The sequence below is a fragment of the Scomber japonicus genome, chromosome 1 (genome assembly GCF_027409825.1).
Source record: "Scomber japonicus isolate fScoJap1 chromosome 1, fScoJap1.pri, whole genome shotgun sequence".
In the NCBI taxonomy this organism is placed as follows: domain Eukaryota; kingdom Metazoa; phylum Chordata; class Actinopteri; order Scombriformes; family Scombridae; genus Scomber; species Scomber japonicus.
In genome coordinates, this window is record NC_070578.1 from 40,969,060 (window position 1) to 40,995,555 (window position 26,496).

A 26,496-nucleotide genomic window follows, 5' to 3' on the forward strand; every position below is an offset into this window, starting at 1 on the left:
TTTTCTCACATTGCTCTTTGAATGTGTTGCGCAGCTCAGACAGTTTGCTCCGTGAATGTGTATTAAGTTTGAGTTTCATCCACTTAAGAAAAAAATCTCTTTTCTCTTTGTCACTTGTGGAAACGGTTTTAATAAATCTCTTCATTCCTTTGGAAAGATCTTGTTTGCTTTGCTCCTTACTGATTTGTCGTCTTTTCTCCTGTAGCTGAGATTTATATTCCTCCAGTCCTAGATTACTAGATTTCTTCAATCTACACTCCTCCTTCTCTAACTGTGATAATGTTTTCCAGTTTTCTCCCTGCAAAGGAAGTTGTTGTTTCTTGTAGTCTGGTATACTCTGCCCCTTAATATTGACCATGATCCCCTCAACTGCTTTCTTTTGTTTGTCACTTGTGGTTTCATCCACAGATAGACCAAGCTCAGCAGCTTTTCCAACCATATTAACAATGTTGAATGTGGCTGATACATCTGGCAGTGAGGTCTTGATAGCATCACATAGTTTCTTTGACAACTCTGCAACATTTACATTTGTGACTTTCGTTATCAATCTGCTATTTGGTAGCTGTAACTCTTCCAGTGTTTTCTTAACAGACATCATGTCCTCTTCAGAGTTGTCCTTGCAATTAACAACCAAGAAGAGTTTGGATTTCACATCTTGAAGAGAAGCCAGAATCTTGCACTCAATTTCTTCAACTTTGTCCAGGAACACAAAGGTAGCAGTTGACTCTTGAAAAAGAAAATTTAATTGTGCCTGTGACTCACAAATGTCTCCTCTCAAATTGGCAAAGGCAACTGGTCCTAGAAATATGTCAAGATCTTCTCTGCCACAGGGAAGGTACCAGCAAACCTCCACCAAACCATTGGCTATTCTTCTTTTAAGTCTTCCTCCTTCCATATCTCTGTGTATGAACATGTTCTGTTGGCCACGACTGAGAACATGATTCAAAACCTGTGACTTGGAGAGACTGCAGTTTTTCAGCCTGACAAAGGTAAAGAATGGTATATTTGCTTCAACAATGTTGTCTTCAACAAATCCTCTAGAGTCAGATAAATCATGTGGACGCCACTCTTTGACGATGTCTCTCAGAGCCCACAGCATCAGAGTAGACTGACTGTTATTGCCATGAGGCAACAGCAGTGGGACAGAAAACTGACACATTGACATCTTGAGGGCCATTTCCTGTTGCAAGAAGCTGTCAGCACAATGAAAGAGTGCAACTATGAGGTCCAGAGGGTTAATCTTGTTGTCTGTAGAGTCATCTACAGTGAGCTGGTCAAAGTTAAACAGATCACTGTTTTCATCATCCCCATCATTGGTTGATACTTGTGTACAGTTTCTGCATTCTGTGTTGATTTGAAAGAGTTTCCTGAGAAAGCACCATGGTATTTTCTCCAATGATTCAACAGTTTCATTATAAATACTGTTTTTGTTTATTTCCAAGAGAGAGCGAAGAGTGAGCTTGTTGGGATAAAATGTCTGCAGTCCAAGTTTGGAGAGAAAGTTGAAAAGGGCTGGGGAAGAGAAATGAAACACATTGTAAAGGTTAACATTAAAAATATAAGTCTCAAGGACTTTACATGTCAAATAACATGACATTTTATTTGTATGCTGGTGACACACAACAGACATTGCTACTGTTGATATGTTTAATGAAATAGCAGTCTTTTTACTCATTAACTGCCTTGACAAGATTAAGTGACAAGTAAATACATCAGAGATAGGTTAAGCAGTTGAAGCATATTTATATTCATAATTACCCACCTGTTATTAGCCACTGTGTCCTCTACCATGAGTTTCTCTTTTATTTTATTCATACTTTCACAAGACTTCACAAGATTTATCTATTGTCATTTCTCTGAGTATTTTCATACTCATAAAGAAACAAAATATTGTCTCTCACTTGCTCCAGTCAGTGCAAGTAGAACAAAGGGTATGTTGTCATTTTAATTAAAAACTATTGTCTGCTGTTAGCACAGTTAACTTAATTCCCATTCACCTCCATTGTAATGAGGGGGAGGCAGAAATCTAAGGGATGCATATCTTAAAACCACAGAAGATAAAACAAAACTATTTGGCTGGCTAGATTTAATCATTACATTTTACATTTAGTTTCACATTCCACTAGAGGTTAGTTAGTGGCTTTTTAAAAAATGTGTTGTCAGTGTCGTATTTGAATTATGGAGGACCTGATTTTTTTGTTTGTTTGTTATATATCGTTAATAACGCATTAACTTCGACAGCCGTAATATCTTATTTTCTGATTCGTTGGTGTCTTTAATATTGATATGTGTTAAACAATCCAGCTTTTGTTTTGTGTTTGTTCAGTGTTGGTTACGGTCAGGGGTTAAAGTGGGCTGGAGTGCTCCGGAGCTGTGCTCCACCACCTTATTCAAATAAACAAATAACCTGCACAGGCACATGAGAACTCTTCACCCATCAGTGCAATTTGAAGAAAGTAGACAAGCAAGGGAACCTGCAAATGAAGGTGCCAGTGTGTCTACAGCAACTGTTGCTGCTGCTGCAATGTCTACAGCATCATGCAGTACACCACCACAACCACCTAGACCTACCCAGAGCTCTATGAGCCAGTTTTTGCAAAAGGCTATGACCCCAGCCAGGCAGAACACAATTGATGAGGAACTTGCAAAAATGGTTGCACGTGATTTTCAGCCATTCCCAATTGTGGATGACAAAGGATTCAGAAGCTACACCCTTGCTCTCAATCCAATAGACAACCCAAAACAGTGATGGAACATGCCAAGCCTGTCTACAACACAATGTCTGTCCCTAGCACTATCACAAACAGACAAAAAGCATTAATTGAAGGAGAAATTATTCAAACTGATGGTCTTAACTTTTTACCTGTCTTATTGTTGAGTTATCAAGGACTCTTTCATGTTTTATTAAAAGAAAACCTTAATATGGTGACAGTGAGGAAAATGCAGTGGAAAAGTTTCAAATTCTACATTTGAAATTCAATTTATATCTGTACTCTAAACTCCATGATTTTCATTAAATGATCATCCAGTTCAACAGTTACATGAAATAACATTAATTATACACTGACTTAATGTTTAAAGGCAGAAAGCAATCATTTCACACCCCCTCTATACTTTCTGTACTGTGTTTACTGCAACTCTGTCTCCTCAAAACTACGTTCCAACACAACTAAACTGCATTCTCAATTATGTTTTGATAAATGTAATTTGAGAATTCAGTTTAGTTGTGTTGGAACGTAGTTTTGAGGAGACAGAGTTGGTTTACTGGCACCTGTGATCCTTCTTCAGCCATGCACTTTAATAGTGGGATAGGGGGATATCTAAGCTAATAACGTTAGTCCATCCAAGAGGCCAAACTGGGCCTATATCTGCCTTAATTTGTATTCTTCAGTTAAATGCTTTATGACACCAGTGTTAACACCACAGTGATATAGATCATGTTAGATGTATAATAGATAATGGCTTAAATAGGATGTATTATGTTAATTTCTAGCTCTATATTTTTATTTTTGGATTCTGTGTTCTGTGTATGTACAACTGGTAGGAGACCCCAGAGCAGACCCAGAACATCTTGGGATCACTGTAAGGGAGCTGGAGGGTGTTACTGGGAAAAAAGATGTCTGGGTTTTTTTACTCTTTACTCTTTTTTACTCCTTCACCCATGTGAACAATAACTACAACAAAAGGCTTGTTAGGATATCATGGATTCTGTTGTTCATATAGTTATTTCATAATTATGTGAAACATACTCATTCTGCAATAAACTTTATTTATTAACTTTTCATATTTGTATTTTATAATTTTATCACATTATTTTTTATGTTTTATAATCAGCTCTGGATGATAAGGATATGAAAAGTCACAGTTTCAGTTATTTTATGGATCAATGAATGATGAATAGAATCATTAACCTTGAATATTGCTCCATCAGTGATGCCAATAAACAGAAACAGTTTGATCTTCTAGTAAATACAATGGATCTTTATTGTTTTTATCAGAGTAATTGAAGTGGTTTATCCTGAAGGGGGTAAAGTCTAAAGAGGCAACATAGTGTAAAAACATTTCCAAAAGCTGGAGAGATTAATGAATGAATTACAATATGAACGTTCATTTATTATTATTATTCTACACAAGAGGATTAGAGCCACATGTGAAAAATTTATTTTTGGTGAAAGTTTCACGTGTGGCTCTAATCCTCTTTCATACTGTTCTTTATGTATGCTGCTGATTTTCTAGCAAAAATATATTTAAATGTTTTAAGCTTAAAATGTTACATTAATTACAGTATATCCACATAGTATGGTTTATCTTGAATGCTCTGTGACTGTGGATGGTCTTCTAATAAATCTAAACTGCATTTATTACAGTAACACAATAAAAGTATGGCTCATGAAAGGGTGCAAATAGGTCTGATAAAGATAAACTCTTCTGTTTTAAACACAAAAACACCAAACATGAAACTACATCAGACATCAAATATCTGAAATATTAGCTTGTCTAGTTAAATGAGACAGGTAACTAAATACTAATGATAGAGTATTATTTTGTGAGCTTCATATCTACTTGATAATCGTTAACCTTGAATATTGCTGCATCAGTTACGCCAATAAACAGAAACAGTTTGATCTTTATTGTTTTTATCACAGTAATTGAAGTGGTTTGTAAGAAAGGGGTAAAGTCTAAAGAGGCAAGATAGTGTGAAAACATTTCCTTAAGCTGAAAGAGCTAAACAGTGAATGAATTATAATATGGACTTTCATATATCATTGTTATCATTATTCACTATGAGAGGATTAGAAACACCTCAAAAATTTGAGTTCTGAGGTTAAGATCAGAACACAAATAAATGTTCCCTGATGCAGGTTTCTTATGACTTGTCCCGTTAATTTGTATTTCAATTGAAATTCTAGCATGATCAGTTACATGGCCCCTACATGGGTCCCTATAATTCAGCACTCAAATAAACCTGCTGAAGTGTGGGGAACCCCCAGTTTCTTATTCTGTTCTACGCAACGTCTCACCTGGTCAATTAACGCCACCAAGATCGCCAAATGGACCCAGCAGACAAGCAACTCTTGACACTAACATTCATCCACAACTTTCTACAGAGCTACTCTTGATATAATGCATCTCTCTCTCAAAAAAAAAGATGGCGTTTCAGGACCAATACTGAAGGCATGTGCCGACCAGCTTGCTGCAGTAGTCACACGCATCTTCAACCTGTCACTACAGCAAGCCACTGTCCCCACCTGTCTGCCACCATAATCCCTGTACCCAAAACCTCAGCCATCACCAGCATGAATGATTACCGGCCAGTTGCTCTCATCCCGGTGATTGTGAAATGTTCAGAGAGGCTGGTACTGCACCACATTAAACCAGCATAGCATTTCACCTGACTTTGACAAACACCAGTTTGCTTACAGGTCCAACAGAGCCACAGACAACGCCATCTCCATCGCACTGCATCCAGCCCTTGTAGAGGCAGATATGTGTGTATCATGAGTGAAATGAGAAAAAACACCAGAAGAGGCAAAAGGTCAGTTTGAATGTCGCAACAGGCCTTACCATGTTTATTTCATCAACTCCTTGTAAGGAGTTGTTTTTCATCATGTCTAATATTCCCAGGGAGATCTGGCCACCATCACTTACGAATAGAATTCAAGGAAATCGATGTTCAGGCTAATTTCCAGGAACCGAAGATTAGCCTGAACATTCCAGGTCAAGCTGACCTGGTGCGCACACAATGACGTATGACACCCACACGCCACCGATAGTATAAAGAGTCTGTAGGGGCGTGCCTCGGGGCTGTTTTGTTGTTTTGCCGTTTGCTGTTTGTACTGGTTTGCTGAGTATCTGCAATGAAGATCCCCATAAAACTGGTTAACAAACTGAAAACACTGGGTCTAGCAGCCCTTCTCTGCCAGTGGAGCAAGGACTTCCTCATCAACAGACCCAAGCACATCAGGATCGGCCACCTTTCCTCCTCCTCCATCACTCTCAGTACCGGTGTCCCCCAAGGCTGTGTTCTCAGTCCAGAGTCCTACTCACTTTTTACATATGATTGCACTTCCTCCCACAACTCCACACCCTCATCAAATTCGCAGATGACACAACAATAGTGGGAGTCATAACCAAAAACATTGAAACTGCCTACAGGGAGGAGGTCCAGACACTGACCCCCTTGTACAAGGACAACGACCTCATCCTCAACACAAAGACAACAAAAGAAATCATAATAGACTTAAGGAAAAACTAAAAAATACACCATGATGGTCTGTGCATCAACGGGGGGGTGGGGGGGGGTGGAGTACACCTCCTGCATCATCAAGAAAGCCCAGAAGAGACTGTTCGCTGTGATGCAATAGGTTGAGGACACTGTGATGCAACAGGTTGCCTCATAAGAAACTGCTAATCAGCTTCTATCGCGTCACAATAGAGAATATCCTCACTTACTGTTGCACTGCTGCTGACGAAAAAGACCTGCAGTGGGTTGTAAAGACGGCTGAGAGGATTGTCGGCTCTTCCCTCCCAAATTTGAGCGACATCCACTCAAGCCAGCTCCTCAAATGGGCCACGAACGTCTTGCAGGACCCCTCACACCCCAGAAACCCCCTCTTCACCACCCTCCCTTCAGGCAGACTGAGAACCCCCATCACACACACAAACAGGCTGCGGAACACAGCTGTGGACAGTCTGCAGAGATCACACACACAACAGCCCAGTGCAATAATGAACTGTGAATACTGTCGTGTCTCATTGCCCCTTATTCATTTATTTATTTATTTACATTTTAGACCATATTTTAAGTTTTATGAGTATGAATGTGTGTGTGATCATGGGTATTGGTGAGATGTGCTTGGCTTGTGCGTGTGTGTATCAGTGTTATGTGTATATATCTTATTCAAGATTCAAGATGCTTTATTTGTCAGTCATCATGTCAGGCATGTGAGCGAGATATAGTAATCAGGTCTCAGATTCTAAAATAAATTAAATCTAATTTAAGAACAGGCTAAAACATCATATACAAATAAAACATAGTTGAAGTGACTGGTAGTTAAATGTGCATCACAGACTGGTAGTATAAAGAGCATTTATCGAGGCAGAGTCCGAACAGTTTAATAGTCTCACAGCTTCTGGGATAAAGCTGTTTCTCAGCCTGGAGCTTTTCGCTCGGATGCTGCGTAGCCTCCTGCCCGAGGGGAGAGGGACAAACAGTTCATGTGCCGGGTGGGTGGGGTCTTTCATGATGCGGGCAGCTCTGTCCCTGCATTTGCTGGTGTAGATATCTGCCAGGGATGGTAGGCTGCAGCCGATTATCCTCTGAGCAGAGTTGACTACCCGCTACAGCGCTTGGTTTTCGGCCACCATGCAGCTGCTATACCACACGGTGGTGTATTCAGTGTTTCCTCTAGGATTTCTTTCAAGGTGCGGGGCCAGGACTGCATTGACCCCCCCACCCTACCTCCACGCCAGTATGTGGTTGACAAAAACACTGGTGGGGGGTCTGGGGACCTCCCCCTGCCTTCTGGTGGATTTTGAGGTGGCTTTTTGGAGATGGGCAATACCTAAATTAATTCAGATTCATAGCCTACATCTGGCCTGTGGGACCAATCATCATTCAAGTTTCAGTTTTAAGGCCCCCCAAACCATAAACTAGGCTAAAGTAGGGCATAAATAATAAGACTTTTTGGATTTAAATTTGGAATATTATCCAACTCTAAAAGTGAATGAAACTTTATAGCAGAGTAGCAGAGTCAACTTTTCAAGGGGGCCCCTATATATTCGGGGGCGATTGGCAACCTATGCCTATGTTAAGTACACCTCTGACCCCTTCCCCAAACCCGGCCCGACCCGTGCACACACAAAGAAAAATGCATGACCTGTCTCTATGAATGAATGAATCTGACGATACAATCTTTCCCTCCATTGGAACTTTTGCGTTTACCTCAGTGGTGTTGTTGACGCTCATCAGCTGATTGAACACACAACACATGCAGGTTAGGCGGCGCGTTGTCTAATCAGAGCTCAAAGCCTACTGGGCTCTCAGAGCTGCAGTGAAAACACCAGTCAAAGCGAGCGCTGCTCGATGGAAAGACTTTAGGGGAGAAATTATTTGCAATGCATTCAAAAACATACTGTGCTCCACGCACCTGAAGTCGTGGCGGCCCGTCCAGATAAAATGTACATAGCGGAAACCATGTTATTATATCTTATTTTATTTTTTATGCTATTGTATTGGACTGCTCAAACAGCATTTCATTATATACTTGCAATGACAATAAAGATCTATTCTATACTTGGTACTGCAGTAGTAGTCAGGGAGCAGAGAAGATCATAGATATCCCCCTACCCTCCATCTATCCAGGACCTCATCCGATTCCTGCATATTATGAAAGATCCCTCACAGCCTCTTCACAGACTGTTTGACCCTCTGCATTCAGGTCAGAGGTTTCATAATGAGAACCACAAGACTGTTAAACAGTTTCCTCCTTCAGGCCATCAGGCTGCTGAACTACAGACACTTCATTTGCTCACTAAAATCTATTTCTTCTTTCAGGCTTGTCAATATTGATTCTTCCTCTAGTGTAAGAGTTTCTTTGTTCATTGGTGTGTTTAGTTCTTTAATACTTTAAATTTCTTTCATAGTTTAATGGCCGATTCTCAGATTTTTAATTTGACGCATTCAATAAGTTGGTTATTATTATCATTATTAGGTGACAATAGCCTGAAGATGATTTGTTAAAGTATTTTAAATTATGTTGAGAAACAATTCCTTATGTAATTGCTCTAATGACTCTAAAGGTGCAGAATAGAGGAGCTGCTTGTTACATATTAACATTATTACTGCTTGTATGAGTTTTAATGGCAATATAATATAGTTCAAAGTCCTAACATAAAACTTCCTTGTGGATTTACTGTACAAGGTCCAGAAAGCAACTCAATGTTGAGGCTACAGTCCTCGTTGCAGGTGACCCCGGTTCGAATCCCGAGCCGAGCGGTCTTGTCCTGCGTGTCATTCCCCCTCTCTCTGCCTGTTTCCTGTCTATCTCCACTGTCCTGTACATTACAGGCAAAAAAAGCCTGGTTTATGAGTCGTAGTCTATTTTGGGGTGTGTCATGCTGGGAAAAGGCCATTTCTATTAAAGACTGGGTTATTTGAATGCACCAATTTATAAACATATACGTTTATACTTCTGATCAACACACTGATCTGCGTCTGCTGGTGAACCCACCTGATTTTATATTTTATTTTTCTGTACAACATATAGCAGTAACGAGTCATCAATAGCCTATCTATTTTCATTACCTGCCAACACAGCTGGTGCGCGCAGCTTGTGCTTGACACAGCTGTTTATAGGATGTTATAGTTCAGTTATCTTCATAGTTACAGTTATTGTTCTTACTGTGGACAGCCTTTTAGATATCTACGATCATATCCAGATCCAACCTATCTCTGCATTTTACTGCTGTATAAGACGGACCCCACTTTTAAATGAAAAAAAAAGGTTTAAAGTGCATCTTATACACCGGTTTTTACGGTATATGAGTTGAAGAAAAATCTAATTTCAGTTCAACTTGAAAAGTTGTCCAAGTCTGCCTGTCTTCTTTTAGAAATGACAAAAACAGCAAAGCTGTCAGTGTCAGTGACACAGAATGGAAAATTCCATTAAATGCAGATAACTTAATTATTTTCCTTACTGAACAAGACAAATCTGAAACACAATTGCTGAGTTTAATGAAACAACTTAGAAAAAGTTCTGGATATAAAATAAACCTTAATAAATTTAATTACTGTCAATATGTAGTGTTAAATATGTAACTTTTCAAACATTTGCTATCAAACTATTATTTCAATTGGACCCCATGAAGGATTTAAATAGTTAAGAATTTCAAATACACCAGACCTATAGAATCTTAACACCAATTTAATTATTTTGTGTGCTTTTGCATTTATTTATTCATATTTATTTGTATTAAGTACTACAACGTTGACTGAAGCAGCTCCAGTGAGCAGTGTGATGGTCCTTTGGTTTTGCCATTAGATTTGTACTTAGATTTGTGTTTTACCCTGAGATGATGTGTTTTGTCTTGATCATCACGAGTCCTCAGGCATGTGCGTGGAATAGCCAGAAGATTTTGCATGTTAGACCCGAGGGAGCGAGCTGATGAGTGGGGGTGTAAGAGGTCTGCCACATACTGGGGAGCCTGACCATGTAGGGCTTTGAAGGTGAGTGTGAGGATCTTAAACTGAATTCTATATTCTACTGGAAGCCAATGAAGAGATTTCAATGCAGGGATAATATGAGCCCATCTATGTGTCCTAGTTAGGAGTCTTACTGAAGCATTTTGGATCATTTGAAGACGATCGAGGGCAGAAACACATGAACATGTGAATAATCATCTCTATCTCGGTTTTTGAAGCTATTGATCTTAGTTTACTGATATTTCTCAGTTGTAAAAAACATAATTTGGTCAGCTGCTTAACATGGTTGTCAAATGATGTTGATTGGTCAATCAAAAGTTACTCTGAGGTTGCGCAGACTGGACTGAAAAGCAGGACAACCTTCTCTGGTGCAAAAACTAGAACCTCAGTCTTTTCCGCATTGAACTGAAGAAAATGTGCTTCTGTCCAGATTTTGATGGCATTGAAACAGTCCAGTAGCTTTGTTAACCTAAAAACCTCACTGGAATTGAATGAGAGATGGATTTGAATATCATCCGCAAAAAAAGGATATGCAACATCAAATTTGTTTATGATCTGTCCCAGAGGCCGCAGATACAGACAGAATGATTGGGGCCCTAAAACTGACGCCACAACACAGAGGAGAAGGATCAGACATAAAATCACCAATTGTGACGTTAGGTATGTTTAGGTATGTTAGTTTCTTTAAAATTGGCTGGACTGTGGCATATTTAAAATAAGAGGGACATAACCTGAAGACATTGAGGAATTTACAATGTCTAGTATGGCAAAACTTATTGTCACTGATGAAATAGTTGCTAAGCAACTAACTATTAACTTTGAGGTCTGTTCACATATGTGGTGGTGAGAGAAAGAGGGAGAGAGCGCAGGAGCAGTAGCACACAAAGCGAGAAATGTTCAGCCTTAAATGAAGGTAAAGAGTGTGAGCGTACCTGTAGAGTCTCGTCTATCTCGGTCCATTGTTGTGCTCTTTTCTCTTCACTCTCCTGCACACCAAAACCTACAGACACAATATCATCTGTTTTGTTTGACAGTAGCGGTTTTGTTCAACAATATACATACTTAGCAATTTATTAGTAACAACTGCATATATTCTATAATTAACTGGACACATTTATATGCAATTTCAAATGACAGGTTAAAAACCTTCTGCCACATTGCAAAGCCAGTACAGAAGAGCATATTCATTTATAATACTTAGACATAAAAAAGCAGCTCTTTCTACAACTCAGAATACTTTTCAGTTATTTACATTTTATTATTCACATGTATTTTGTCTCATTTTTATATTTGTTTTAATTTATACAGAAGCAAACAGCAATACATGTTCAAATATCTGAAGTTCAATAATACAGCAACAAGCAAGTATTTTATTCATATTGTACTGAAGAATAAGGCTGGTCTCAAAAACTCAAAAACATGCTTTTGAATATTTGATAAGTATACATTTTACTGTCTGAATTAAGCAGCTTCTGAAAGTGACTTACATGTTCTTGTTCCTGATCAGTCTGGTTTTCTTCTCTGCAGCTTCAGTTTTCTCTCACACAGCTGATTAATCTTCTTTGTTGCTGTCCATCAACTCTAAATTTCTCTTTCTTTATCACAACATGGTAACATAATATTGCGCTTCTCTTTTCTTATTTCTGCCACTGCAGATGTCTGTTCCCTTTATGTACCTGTGAGTTGTTAACTGATAGGATCAATGTTCAGTTCATCTGAGAGAGGAGGATCCTTCTAGGGCGGGATCAAATGTCCTGGTTAGATTTCAAGTCAGCAGCCGTAAGTCTCATTTAGGATGGTTATGTTTTTTATTGATCTTATGTAATTACTTCTGTTAAAACAAACATGAAGTATAAAATAAACTCTTTACTGAACCTATGTTTTATTATTTTAAGAGTGAAATTATATTGTAGACTTAATTGCGTAACAAGGTTTAGACACAACTGAGCAAACATAAGTCTAGTGACATGTATGCTAAATAAAAAATAAGGGAAATAACTCAGCTTCGCATTGTTTTCACATTTTTTATTAACAAAGGTATGTCACTTTTTCGTGACAAATATGCATGTATATATATGTATGAGTGTATGTTCAAATATGTGAAGTGCAGATATATCAGCCATTTAAAAGGTCAAGGCTGCGCATTCATGCTTATTTTAAATCAAATTGTCTTATGTATATATTCATAATTCCTGTCTGTATTAACATGAGAAATAACTTGACCGACAGTTTAACTGTGCCTGTCACTCAATTCTGAGGAAAATATTATGGAATCATGAAAACACTACACCATTAGTACTTTGTGGCACCAGCACTGGCTTTTATAACAGCTTGAATTCTCTGAGGCATGGACTTAACTATTGACAAACAGTATTTTTCATCAATCCGGCTCTAACTTTCTCTTATTACTGTAACCAGATCAGCTTTGCAGGTTGGAGCCTTGTCATGGACCATTTTCTTAATTTCACCATGCCATTGACATAAGGGGCTCCATCTTGCAGTCGGTGCACAGTGGATGGCAGCGTGGCGCATGTGTCTTTGTTCCTTTCCCCCAGCGCAGTTGTCATTTTCTCGCCCTGCGCCCACATTGTCTAAATAGCAAATGCACTTGCACCAGTCTGTGTGTCTGTGGGCGTGTTGGTCTCAAAATGAGGTGTGGTGCCATGTCACTAAGAATTTTAACAATAATAATAATAATAATAACAATACATTATTACAACAAACAAAACTATCTACAAAACGCTTTAAACAGGAATAATAGCTTTAAAATTATGTTACCGTATTTTCCACACTATAAGGATAATAGCATAATACCACAGTACTCATATATTTGTATATATTAAGCAGTAATGTGACCAGTCTGTCCCACATTTTGCTTACTGGCTCATATACGTGGCACAGAAGTCAAGGTGGATGGAGCATTCAAGTCTTTTATTCTGCAGTGAGACAAACAACCAGTCAGGTCAGGAACATGATAGATGGATCAGCAGCATGAAGATCCTACTCTGCTGTAGATTACTGTGTTAACTTGAAGAACTTAACATTGTAGTCTTTATTGTGTCATTGTATAATGATATAATCTTAATAACATAAACTTAAAATCACAATAAATGTACAATATTTACAATATCAGTAACTACATATCTACAGTTATACCAAAACTATAATAGAACAGATAATAATTTAATGTAATAATGTAATTTAATCCCATGCTCTATTTTTTGTTTATTACAAGGTAAAATATATTTCTCTGTATTTAGGGTCCTCTGCTGCCACCGTGTGGAATCTAACAGTAACAGCAGGAAGGTTTATCCCAGTTAAAATCAATCTTTACCTATTAAATGGCTGATGTATCTACACTATGATTAACATATTTGACCATATTGTACAATCATACATATTAATTAAGTTGGGAATTTTAGTTTTTGATTATACAGTAGCCTATATGTCACAGGACTTACTGTATTTTTTCTCAATTATGTTCAAACCTATACGCAATAAAGTCTACCTTACTCAATTTCATTCTTGTTTTTAAAAAAATATTTTTTGGGGCTTTTTGCCTTTATTTTAAAGGTTAGTAGAGAGAGACAGGAAACTGGAGGCAGAGAGGGGGGAATGACACGCAGGATAGGACCGCTCGGTGCGGAACTCGAACTGGGGTCGCGTGACGTGAGCCTCAACTTTTATTTATTAGTATCCATCCTACCATCCTAAATGAGACGTACGGCTGCTGACTTGAAATCTAACCAGGACATTTGATCCCGCCCTAGAAGGATCCTCCTCTCTCAGATGAACTGAACATTGATCCTATCAGTTAACAACTCACAGGTACAGAAAGGGAACAGACATTTGCAGAGGCAGAAAAGAGAAAAGAGAAGTGCAATATTATGTTACCATGTTGTGATAAAGAAAGAGAAATTTAGAGTTGATGGACAGCAACAAAGAAGATTAATCACAGCTGCAGAGAAGAAATCCAAACTTATCAGGAACAAGAACATGTAAGTCACTTTCAGAAGCTGCTTAATTCAGACAGTAAAATGTATACTTATCAAATATTCAAAAGCATGTTTTTGAGTTTTTGAGACCAGCCTTATTCTTCAGTACAATATGAATAAAATACTTGCTTGTTGCTGTATTATTGAACTTCAGATATTTGAACATGTATTGCTGTTTGCTTCTGTATAAATTAAAACAAATATAAAAATGAGACAAAATACATGTGAATAATAAAATGTAAATAACTGAAAAGTATTCTGAGTTGTAGAAAGAGCTGCTTTTTTATGTCTAAGTATTATAAATGAATATGCTCTTCTGTACTGGCTTTGCAATGTGGCAGAAGGTTTTTAACCTGTCATTTGAAATTGCATATAAATGTGTCCAGTTAATTATAGAATATATGCAGTTGTTACTAATAAATTGCTAAGTATGTATATTGTTGAACAAAACCGCTACTGTCAAACAAAACAGATGATATTGTGTCTGTAGGTTTTGGTGTGCAGGAGAGTGAAGAGAAAAGAGCACAACAATGGACCGAGATAGACGAGACTCTACAGGTACGCTCACACTCTTTACCTTCATTTAAGGCTGAACATTTCTCGCTTTGTGTGCTACTGCTCCTGCGCTCTCTCCCTCTTTCTCTCACCACCACATATGTGAACAGACCTCAAAGTTAATAGTTAGTTGCTTAGCAACTATTTCATCAGTGACAATAAGTTTTGCCATACTAGACATTGTAAATTCCTCAATGTCTTCAGGTTATGTCCCTCTTATTTTAAATATGCCACAGTCCAGCCAATTTTAAAGAAACTAACATACCTAAACATACCTAACGTCACAATTGGTGATTTTATGTCTGATCCTTCTCCTCTGTGTTGTGGCGTCAGTTTTAGGGCCCCAATCATTCTGTCTGTATCTGCGGCCTCTGGGACAGATCATAAACAAATTTGATGTTGCATATCCTTTTTTTGCGGATGATATTCAAATCCATCTCTCATTCAATTCCAGTGAGGTTTTTAGGTTAACAAAGCTACTGGACTGTTTCAATGCCATCAAAATCTGGACAGAAGCACATTTTCTTCAGTTCAATGCGGAAAAGACTGAGGTTCTAGTTTTTGCACCAGAGAAGGTTGTCCTGCTTTTCAGTCCAGTCTGCGCAACCTCAGAGTAACTTTTGATTGACCAATCAACATCATTTGACAACCATGTTAAGCAGCTGACCAAATTATGTTTTTTACAACTGAGAAATATCAGTAAACTAAGATCAATAGCTTCAAAAACCGAGATAGAGATGATTATTCACATGTTCATGTGTTTCTGCCCTCGATCGTCTTCAAATGATCCAAAATGCTTCAGTAAGACTCCTAACTAGGACACATAGATGGGCTCATATTATCCCTGCATTGAAATCTCTTCATTGGCTTCCAGTAGAATATAGAATTCAGTTTAAGATCCTCACACTCACCTTCAAAGCCCTACATGGTCAGGCTCCCCAGTATGTGGCAGACCTCTTACACCCCCACTCATCAGCTCGCTCCCTCGGGTCTAACATGCAAAATCTTCTGGCTATTCCACGCACATGCCTGAGGACTCGTGATGATCAAGACAAAACACATCATCTCAGGGTAAAACACAAATCTAAGTACAAATCTAATGGCAAAACCAAAGGACCATCACACTGCTCACTGGAGCTGCTTCAGTCAACGTTGTAGTACTTAATACAAATAAATATGAATAAATAAATGCAAAAGCACACAAAATAATTAAATTGGTGTTAAGATTCTATAGGTCTGGTGTATTTGAAATTCTTAACTATTTAAATCCTTCATGGGGTCCAATTGAAATAATAGTTTGATAGCAAATGTTTGAAAAGTTACATATTTAACACTACATATTGACAGTAATTAAATTTATTAAGGTTTATTTTATATCCAGAACTTTTTCTAAGTTGTTTCATTAAACTCAGCAATTGTGTTTCAGATTTGTCTTGTTCAGTAAGGAAAATAATTAAGTTATCTGCATTTAATGGAATTTTCCATTCTGTGTCACTGACACTGACAGCTTTGCTGTTTTTGTCATTTCTAAAAGAAGACAGGCAGACTTGGACAACTTTTCAAGTTGAACTGAAATTAGATTTTTCTTCAACTCATATACCGTAAAAACCGGTGTATAAGATGCACTTTAAACCTTTTTTTTTCATTTAACCACTTAACGCACGCTGTTCCTCCTACGGGACGGGACGGAAGTTAGGAGGTAGCCACACATTCTTCTGAATGTTTTAAACACCAACCCTTAAACATATATATTCATGCCGTACATTGTTGGAAAGCTTAGATTCTCCTGATTCATTCAAGACCACTCACGACTTATATGGTTGCTCACAGCCGTAATAGTATTAGCGATTAGCTCGGCTAGCCCCTGAGCTAAGTAAGAAAAGCTATAATGCCTACATACCTTCAAAGTCTTCCCTTTATCCACAACGATCATCTTATGACTCAGGACTTTCTGTACAGCTCGCCAAGTATCCATTCTTGTGAAATATGAAATCCGTTTCCATAAAACCGAAATATTTTCCTCAATATGTCCATGTATTTAGTCCAACACGTAACGTAATAACACAAATAACAAACCATATGCGGTCCGTTTACGTCATTTCCTGACCTGCACGTCCATCTCAGAGTACACGTGACTAGATGTTTACGACCGTGAGCTCCTCCTGCTTCTGACGACACCACACACCAGCCAATCGGTGTTTAGGATTAGGCAGTACATGTCTCCAAAGCCAATGAGGACATGTGACCGACAACAATGACGACATGGCTTTGATTGACAGCTGTTCCAGCCTATGGAAATATTCGGTGAAATGAAGTTGATAACCTATTAGCCAATAGTCAGAGGTTTCCAACGGTGTATGACACTAAGCTATTACGTTTGGCTGTCCATAAACAAACTCCAAGCGTAACCGGCGTGCGCCCTGTGCATAAAAGAGTTGAACCATATATCATTACGCACACGGCATTTTGGTACACGGTTGGTTCTTCTTCGACTTAACATATGACTTATAGCAAAATAAACAGATAGATAGATAGATAGATATGGCCAAACAAAAAATATATGGTTATATGTAATAATAATAATAATAATAATAATAATAATATTAATAATAATAATAATATGGCGTCAGCTTTCATTAGAGACCAAGATTTTGATTGTAGGCAAAGGGGATGTGACGTTATAGGTGTTTGATTGTGGTTATACAGCTTTGGTAACCAAGTGTCCATTTGGAGTCTCCAAAAAGGACCTGAGGAAAACACATGGACATACCTGTTGAAAAATAATTCTGAAAAATTCATCTTTTGGTCTTTTGACTCCAAATTTGGACTGCATGAAGCCAAGACATGTGGCTGTGGCCTCATTGTGTCTATATCCTGCTGAGAGGTCCCTGAATGTCTGTACACATGTCATTGTAAAGGCAAACCTATAGGCGAGTAAACAACCCCATCATTGTAACCTCTGCCACTCTTTGTCAGTAAGTCACAGAATCACACAGACACTTTTACAAGAATCCTGAGAGTGTTTCCTTTCCAATGATACCAGACACATCTCTGAGTCTCAAACTATGTGGGATCTGTGCTGCTCACAACTTGGGCATGTCGTTTAGGCTAACAGCATAAAAAACAGGGGCGTGTGTTAAGTGGTTAAAAGTGGGGTCCGTCTTATACAGCAGTAAAATGCAGAGATAGGTTGGATCTGGATATGATCGTAGATATCTAAAAGGCTGTCCACAGTAAGAACAATAACTGTAACTATGAAGATAACTGAACTATAACATCCTATAAACAGCTGTGTCAAGCACAAGCTGCGCGCACCAGCTGTGTTGGCAGGTAATGAAAATAGATAGGCTATTGATGACTCGTTACTGCTATATGTTGTACAGAAAAATAAAATATAAAATCAGGTGGGTTCACCAGCAGACGCAGATCAGTGTGTTGATCAGAAGTATAAACGTATATGTTTATAAATTGGTGCATTCAAATAACCCAGTCTTTAATAGAAATGGCCTTTTCCCAGCATGACACACCCCAAAATAGACTACGACTCATAAACCAGGCTTTTTTTGCCTGTAATGTACAGGACAGTGGAGATAGACAGGAAACAGGCAGAGAGAGGGGGAATGACACGCAGGACAAGACCGCTCGGCATTCGAACCGGGGTCACCTGCAACGAGGACTGTAGCCTCAACACATGGGGCGGGAGCGCTACCCGCTGAGCTATGCTCAACCCCCAACATCAGGTTTTACGGTAATATAAAATATGATTCATGAAAGGGTGCAGAGAGGTCACATTGAGTTGCTTTCTGGACCTTGTACAGTAAATCCACAAGGAAGTTTTATGTTAGGACTTTGAACTATATTATATTGCCATTAAAACTCATACAAGCAGTAATAATGTTAATATGTAACAAGCAGCTCCTCTATTCTGCACCTTTAGAGTCATTAGAGCAATTACATAAGGAATTGTTTCTCAACATAATTTAAAATACTTTAACAAATCATCTTCAGGCTATTGTCACCTAATAATGATAATAATAACCAACTTATTGAATGCGTCAAATTAAAAATCTGAGAATCGGCCATTAAACTATGAAAGAAATTTAAAGTATTAAAGAACTAAACACACCAATGAACAAAGAAACTCTTACACTAGAGGAAGAATCAATATTGACAAGCCTGAAAGAAGAAATAGATTTTAGTGAGCAAATGAAGTGTCTGTAGTTCAGCAGCCTGATGGCCTGAAGGAGGAAACTGTTTAACAGTCTTGTGGTTCTCATTATGAAACCTCTGACCTGAATGCAGAGGGTCAAACAGTCTGTGAAGAGGCTGTGAGGGATCTTTCATAATATGCAGGAATCGGATGAGGTCCTGGATAGATGGAGGGTAGGGGGATATCTATGATCTTCTCTGCTCCCTGACTACTACTGCAGTACCAAGTATAGAATAGATCTTTATTGTCATTGCAAGTATATAATGAAATGCTGTTTGAGCAGTCCAATACAATAGCATAAAAAATAAAATAAGATATAATAACATGGTTTCCGCTATGTACATTTTATCTGGACGGGCCGCCACGACTTCAGGTGCGTGGAGCACAGTATGTTTTTGAATGCATTGCAAATAATTTCTCCCCTAAAGTCTTTCCATCGAGCAGCGCTCGCTTTGACTGGTGTTTTCACTGCAGCTCTGAGAGCCCAGTAGGCTTTGAGCTCTGATTAGACAACGCGCCGCCTAACCTGCATGTGTTGTGTGTTCAATCAGCTGATGAGCGTCAACAACACCACTGAGGTAAACGCAAAAGTTCCAATGGAGGGAAAGATTGTATCGTCAGATTCATTCATTCATAGAGACAGGTCATGCATTTTTCTTTGTGTGTGCACGGGTCGGGCCGGGTTTGGGGAAGGGGTCAGAGGTGTACTTAACATAGGCATAGGTTGCCAATCGCCCCCGAATATATAGGGGCCCCCTTGAAAAGTTGACTCTGCTACTCTGCTATAAAGTTTCATTCACTTTTAGAGTTGGATAATATTCCAAATTTAAATCCAAAAAGTCTTATTATTTATGCCCTACTTTAGCCTAGTTTATGGTTTGGGGGGCCTTAAAACTGAAACTTGAATGATGATTGGTCCCACAGGCCAGATGTAGGCTATGAATCTGAATTAATTTAGGTATTGCCCATCTCCAAAAAGCCACCTCAAAATCCACCAGAAGGCAGGGGGAGGTCCCCAGACCCCCCACCAGTGTTTTTGTCAACCACATACTGGCGTGGAGGTAGGGTGGGGGGGTCAATGCAGTCCTGGCCCCGCACCTTGAAAGAAATCCTAGAGGAAACACTGAATACACCACCGTGTGGTATAGCAGCTGCATGGTGGCCGAAAACCAAGCGCTGTAGCGGGTAGTCAACTCTGCTCAGAGGATAATCGGCTGCAGCCTACCATCCCTGGCAGATATCTACACCAGCAAATGCAGGGACAGAGCTGCCCGCATCATGAAAGACCCCACCCACCCGGCACATGAACTGTTTGTCCCTCTCCCCTCGGGCAGGAGGCTACGCAGCATCCGAGCGAAAAGCTCCAGGCTGAGAAACAGCTTTATCCCAGAAGCTGTGAGACTATTAAACTGTTCGGACTCTGCCTCGATAAATGCTCTTTATACTACCAGTCTGTGATGCACATTTAACTACCAGTCACTTCAACTATGTTTTATTTGTATATGATGTTTTAGCCTGTTCTTAAATTAGATTTAATTTATTTTAGAATCTGAGACCTGAGTACTATATCTCGCTCACATGCCTGACATGATGACTGACAAATAAAGCATCTTGAATCTTGAATAAGATATATACACATAACACTGATACACACACGCACAAGCCAAGCACATCTCACCAATACCCATGATCACACACACATTCATACTCATAAAACTTAAAATATGGTCTAAAATGTAAATAAATAAATAAATGAATAAGGGGCAATGAGACACGACAGTATTCACAGTTCATTATTGCACTGGGCTGTTGTGTGTGTGATCTCTGCAGACTGTCCACAGCTGTGTTCCGCAGCCTGTTTGTGTGTGTGATGGGGGTTCTCAGTCTGCCTGAAGGGAGGGTGGTGAAGAGGGGGTTTCTGGGGTGTGAGGGGTCCTGCAAGACGTTCGTGGCCCATTTGAGGAGCTGGCTTGAGTGGATGTCGCTCAAATTTGGGAGGGAAGAGCCGACAATCCTCTCAGCCGTCTTTACAACCCACTGCAGGTCTTTTTCGTCAGCAGCAGTGCAACAGTAAGTGAGGATATTCTCTATTGTGACGCGATAGAAGCTGATTAGCAGTTTCTTATGAGGCAACCTGTTGCATCACAGCGTCCTCAACCTATTGCATCACAGCGAACAGTCTCTTCTGGGCTTTCTTGATGATGCAGGAGGTGTACTCCACCCCCCCCCCCCCACCCCCCCGTTGATGCACAGACCATCATGGTGTATTTTTTAGTTTTTCCTTAAGTCTATTATGATTTCTTTTGTTGTCTTTGTGTTGAGGATGAGGTCGTTGTCCTTGTACAAGGGGGTCAGTGTCTGGACCTCCTCCCTGTAGGCAGTTTCAATGTTTTTGGTTATGACTCCCACTATTGTTGTGTCATCTGCGAATTTGATGAGGGTGTGGAGTTGTGGGAGGAAGTGCAATCATATGTAAAAAGTGAGTAGGACTCTGGACTGAGAACACAGCCTTGGGGGACACCGGTACTGAGAGTGATGGAGGAGGAGGAAAGGTGGCCGATCCTGATGTGCTTGGGTCTGTTGATGAGGAAGTCCTTGCTCCACTGGCAGAGAAGGGCTGCTAGACCCAGTGTTTTCAGTTTGTTAACCAGTTTTATGGGGATCTTCATTGCAGATACTCAGCAAACCAGTACAAACAGCAAACGGCAAAACAACAAAACAGCCCCGAGGCACGCCCCTACAGACTCTTTATACTATCGGTGGCGTGTGGGTGTCATACGTCATTGTGTGCGCACCAGGTCAGCTTGACCTGGAATGTTCAGGCTAATCTTCGGTTCCTGGAAATTAGCCTGAACATCGATTTCCTTGAATTCTATTCGTAAGTGATGGTGGCCAGATCTCCCTGGGAATATTAGACATGATGAAAAACAACTCCTTACAAGGAGTTGATGAAATAAACATGGTAAGGCCTGTTGCGACATTCAAACTGACCTTTTGCCTCTTCTGGTGTTTTTTCTCATTTCACTCATGATACACACATATCTGCCTCTACAAGGGCTGGATGCAGTGCGATGGAGATGGCGTTGTCTGTGGCTCTGTTGGACCTGTAAGCAAACTGGTGTTTGTCAAAGTCAGGTGAAATGCTATGCTGGTTTAATGTGGTGCAGTACCAGCCTCTCTGAACATTTCACAATCACCGGGATGAGAGCAACTGGCCGGTAATCATTCATGCTGGTGATGGCTGAGGTTTTGGGTACAGGGATTATGGTGGCAGACAGGTGGGGACAGTGGCTTGCTGTAGTGACAGGTTGAAGATGCGTGTGACTACTGCAGCAAGCTGGTCGGCACATGCCTTCAGTATTGGTCCTGAAACGCCATCTTTTTTTTTGAGAGAGAGATGCATTATATCAAGAGTAGCTCTGTAGAAAGTTGTGGATGAATGTTAGTGTCAAGAGTTGCTTGTCTGCTGGGTCCATTTGGCGATCTTGGTGGCGTTAATTGACCAGGTGAGACGTTGCGTAGAACAGAATAAGAAACTGGGGGTTCCCCACACTTCAGCAGGTTTATTTGAGTGCTGAATTATAGGGACCCATGTAGGGGCCATGTAACTGATCATGCTAGAATTTCAATTGAAATACAAATTAACGGGACAAGTCATAAGAAACCTGCATCAGGGAACATTTATTTGTGTTCTGATCTTAACCTCAGAACTCAAATTTTTGAGGTGTTTCTAATCCTCTTATAGTGAATAATGATAACAATGATATATGAAAGTCCATATTATAATTCATTCACTGTTTAGCTCTTTCAGCTTAAGGAAATGTTTTCACACTATCTTGCCTCTTTAGACTTTACCCCTTTCTTACAAACCACTTCAATTACTGTGATAAAAACAATAAAGATCCATTGTATTTACTGGAAGATCAAACTGTTTCTGTTTATTGGCGTAACTGATGCAGCAATATTCAAGGTTAACGATTATCAAGTAGATATGAAGCTCAGAGAGCCCGTATGCATACACACACACAAAATAATACTCTATCATTAGTATTTAGTTACCTGTCTCATTTAACTAGACAAGCTAATATTTCAGATATTTGATGTCTGATGTAGTTTCATGTTTGGTGTTTTTGTGTTTAAAACAGAAGAGTTTATCTTTATCAGACCTATTTGCACCCTTTCATGAGCCATACTTTTATTGTGTTACTGTAATAAATGCAGTTTGGATTTATTAGAAGACCATCCACAGTCACAGAGCATTCAAGATAAACCATACTATGTGGATATACTGTAATTAATGTAACATTTTAAGCTTAAAACATTTAAATATACTTTTGCTAGAAAATCAGCAGCATACATAAAGAACAGTATGAAAAAGGATTAGAGCCACACGTGAAACTTTCACCAAAAATACATTTTTCACATGTGGCTCTAATCCTCTTGTGTAGAATAATAATAATAAATGAAAGTTCATATTGTAATTCATTCATTAATCTCAGCTACAGCTTTTGGAAATGTTTTTACACTATGTTGCCTCTTTAGACTTTACCCCCTTCAGGATAAACCACTTCAATTACTCTGATAAAAACAATAAAGATCCATTGTATTTACTAGAAGATCAAACTGTTTCTGTTTATTGGCATCACTGATGCAGCAATATTCAAGGTTAATGGGAAACAGATGATTTTTTTATTTTTAGGGGTGCATTGAGCCAGTTATCATACATAACACACTGCATTAAATGTCTTTGTACGTGACAAATCCAGTCAAATCGCTTCCACAGGATTTTAGCAATATCTCAGGTTATAAAATTAACTGGTCAAAATTAACTTTAATGCCACTGGGTGAATGGAGGTGAATATTCCTGTTGTTTGTAAGTTTAGATATTTAGGGGCCTTGGTCTATTCTTCCCTTGAAAAACTAGTCAACAATAACTTAGAATAGAGTAGAATACACTTTATTGTTCCCTAGGAATACTTTGGTCAATATCTTACAATCACATCCAAGTAAACTCACAGGGTGGTATGAACCGCATTGAAGCAGATCCTTATTGTTCTTGAGGAGTACAGAGATCGTAGCTTTTTTTTTATCAATGACCAAAAAATTGAAATTGTTTGTCACAAAGGTCAGATGATCTACAACTGCCCTAAAACAACTGTGAACAGTGTTCATAAAGTGAAACATGCCCTGCAGCAGGAGCGTAAAGAAATCCATGGGCAGGTTCAACATGAAAGAGACCAACAAATGAAGAGGCTTCATCAGAAGCTTCAGAAGCTGTGGCTAGCCTATTAGGCTGCAGCTGACAGAGATTGGAGTTTCCTTCCTGACAACAGAGAAAGTGGTGTCTGCTAGAGGTGTCATAAAGTGGGTCAATGCGCGAGGGATGAAGAATGAAGAACATCATGCCTATCACCTGGTAATGTGTCCGTAACTATTTATGTAAGCTTCAAATCAGAAGAAAAGTGAACAACTTCAAGTAAGAGACTTTGAGAATGATTGATATCAATCCTGTTGACTGATATTTGACTGTTTGTATAGCACATAGGTTGAAGATTCAAGTCCAGACTGCAAAACTTCTTCAGAACTGTGATGATGATTGCATGTTTTTATTTTGTTTGATTTTAAGTTTAATTGACAAATTCAGCCCTTAGGGCATTATGGTTAGTCATATACATATCCTTACTCTGATTGTGTTTGGAATTAATTTGTGTTTTGAACATATGTATGCGAGACTTTCTCTATAAATGGTTAGGTAAAGTAATTGTTACTCATCATAGTTTCAGGAATCTCTTGAACTATAGCAAAATACACATTGATTATGCTTAGACTTAGAGACTATCATAGGCTTTTAGAACAGGAAGATGTCACACTAGCAAGATGTGTCACAGTGAATCCAGCTGAGAATTTGCCAACTTCAACATCACGCTCAAATACTGAAACTTTTGCATGCTATGATGAAGCCTAAAAGAATAGCAATCACTAAGTGTGCAGCACATAAAATGGACATGTCAAGGGTCACTCAAGGTGAAAAAAGCAGTTACAGGAGTAAATAAATTGGGTAAAGTTTTTTTATCACTCATGAAGTGGACTTGGTAGACAAAATTACGCTTTGGGGTTATGATTTTAATGCAGTAAGCTCTTCCTGCAATGGATAAACAGTAGTGGCTAGACCAAGGTACCACTTGAGATTTTACTGGTCTTTGGAGAAATTATCAGGGGCTGATAGTAGCACCTCCAGATCTGTTGGGTTAGCACATATTGCAAGGGGGGAGGTTAAGAGAAAGATCATAAAGGAATATGGATTTTGGGCACAATACTCGCTTGAACAAATTGATTTTGTAAAAATTGGGTATTAAACATCTCGGAGCAGTCTATCATCCGCAAAGCCAAGGGATTTAAGAAAGAATGAATGGTGTTTTGGAAAATTATATTGTTAAAATCTGCCAACATATAGGTTTAAATTGGATAGCAGCACTTCTGTTAGCATTAATGGTGTGTCACTTGAGTGAGCTGTGTGATTTGCATATGACACCCTATGAGTTGGTTACAGGTTAACATTTTATTTATGTACAAGTGGAAAGGGTCAGAGTTTGGCTCTTTTGGAAGATGAAATGCGAGCGTATTAAAAAAAGGCCACTCTTCAAAAAAAAATAAATTCATGTATGTTTCTGACAGGCAAAGACAAGAAGTAACTATGCAGTCAATGGACAGGAAAGAACATTTAATGATATCGATTTTCAACATGTCCCAGAAACAGCAGGGCCCATCTCAGTGGAGTGTAACACCTTACATATCCATTACAAAGGGCTGTGAAGCAGCTTCAGGACAATCCAGAGATTCAGTTGGATGAAGATTAGGGTTGAAGGAGAGTCAGTTCAGCTTTCATGTAAATTTGGAAGGTGGAATTTTGGTGGTAACAATTCTCCTAAGTGGATAAATAGTTGTGGTGTTAGCAGGGCCTGAAGTTGACACTGTACCTCCCAACAAAAGGAAAGTTAGGGGAGATTGCTTACTTTTCTTGAACAATGTTACGTGGGAAGATCAAGGGGAAAATGATGTACTTATCTAGAGTTTAAATTTGTTCCACTTTAGAACTACTGGATACAGGGTTATGTAATTCGTAAGATGATGCTTAAGATAAAAGGAGATATGACTTTGGAGGAGATGAGTGTTAAAACAGTGATGGGGTCTTTGACATCTATAAAATTTGTAAAAATGACGCAGACACTGGTTATGTTGTCTTTGGAGTTTAAGCAGGTAGTAAATGTAACTCAGAAGCCTATGTTAAAGATAGAGGCTAGTGTGAGCATTAGTAATGATAATCCTGAAATTAGAGAACAGATTGTGGAGAAGAATGATGAAGATTTATTTGAGACACCTCAGAGGATTATTTCAGATGTGGAAAATTATTTTTTAGAATTTGAAGGTGTGACAGTATATTATCATACATTACAGAAGAGAGAAGCTCAGTGGAAGGCATATGGATTTGACTCCATGGCATTACAAATTGTAGACCCATGGGCAAGTAGGAA

At 39.0% G+C, this 26,496-nt stretch overlaps 3 protein-coding genes across 4 annotated transcripts in view; all 3 read right to left on the reverse strand.

Annotated features, from left to right (window-relative positions):
• The window catches only part of LOC128358604 (interferon-induced very large GTPase 1-like), a 232,892-nt gene extending 221,107 nt beyond the window's left edge, over nt 1-11,785 (reverse strand). The window contains exons 1-2 of the mRNA XM_053318942.1: nt 11,692-11,785; nt 11,137-11,204 (exon numbers count right to left, since the gene is read on the reverse strand). Of these exons, the coding sequence (XP_053174917.1) occupies nt 11,137-11,164 (28 nt within the window). The 5' untranslated portion in view covers nt 11,165-11,204; nt 11,692-11,785. The remainder of the gene's footprint in view (nt 1-11,136; nt 11,205-11,691) is intronic.
• Nucleotides 1-11,818, reverse strand: part of LOC128360772 (serine/threonine-protein kinase Nek1-like) — a 74,893-nt gene extending 63,075 nt beyond the window's left edge. Inside the window, exon 1 of the mRNA XM_053321275.1 lies at nt 11,692-11,818. The gene's annotated coding sequence lies outside the window, so the exon portion shown is untranslated. The remainder of the gene's footprint in view (nt 1-11,691) is intronic.
• The window catches only part of LOC128358656 (up-regulator of cell proliferation-like), a 125,806-nt gene that overhangs the window by 21,632 nt on the left and 77,678 nt on the right, over nt 1-26,496 (reverse strand). The gene's annotated exons all lie outside the window — the stretch shown is intronic.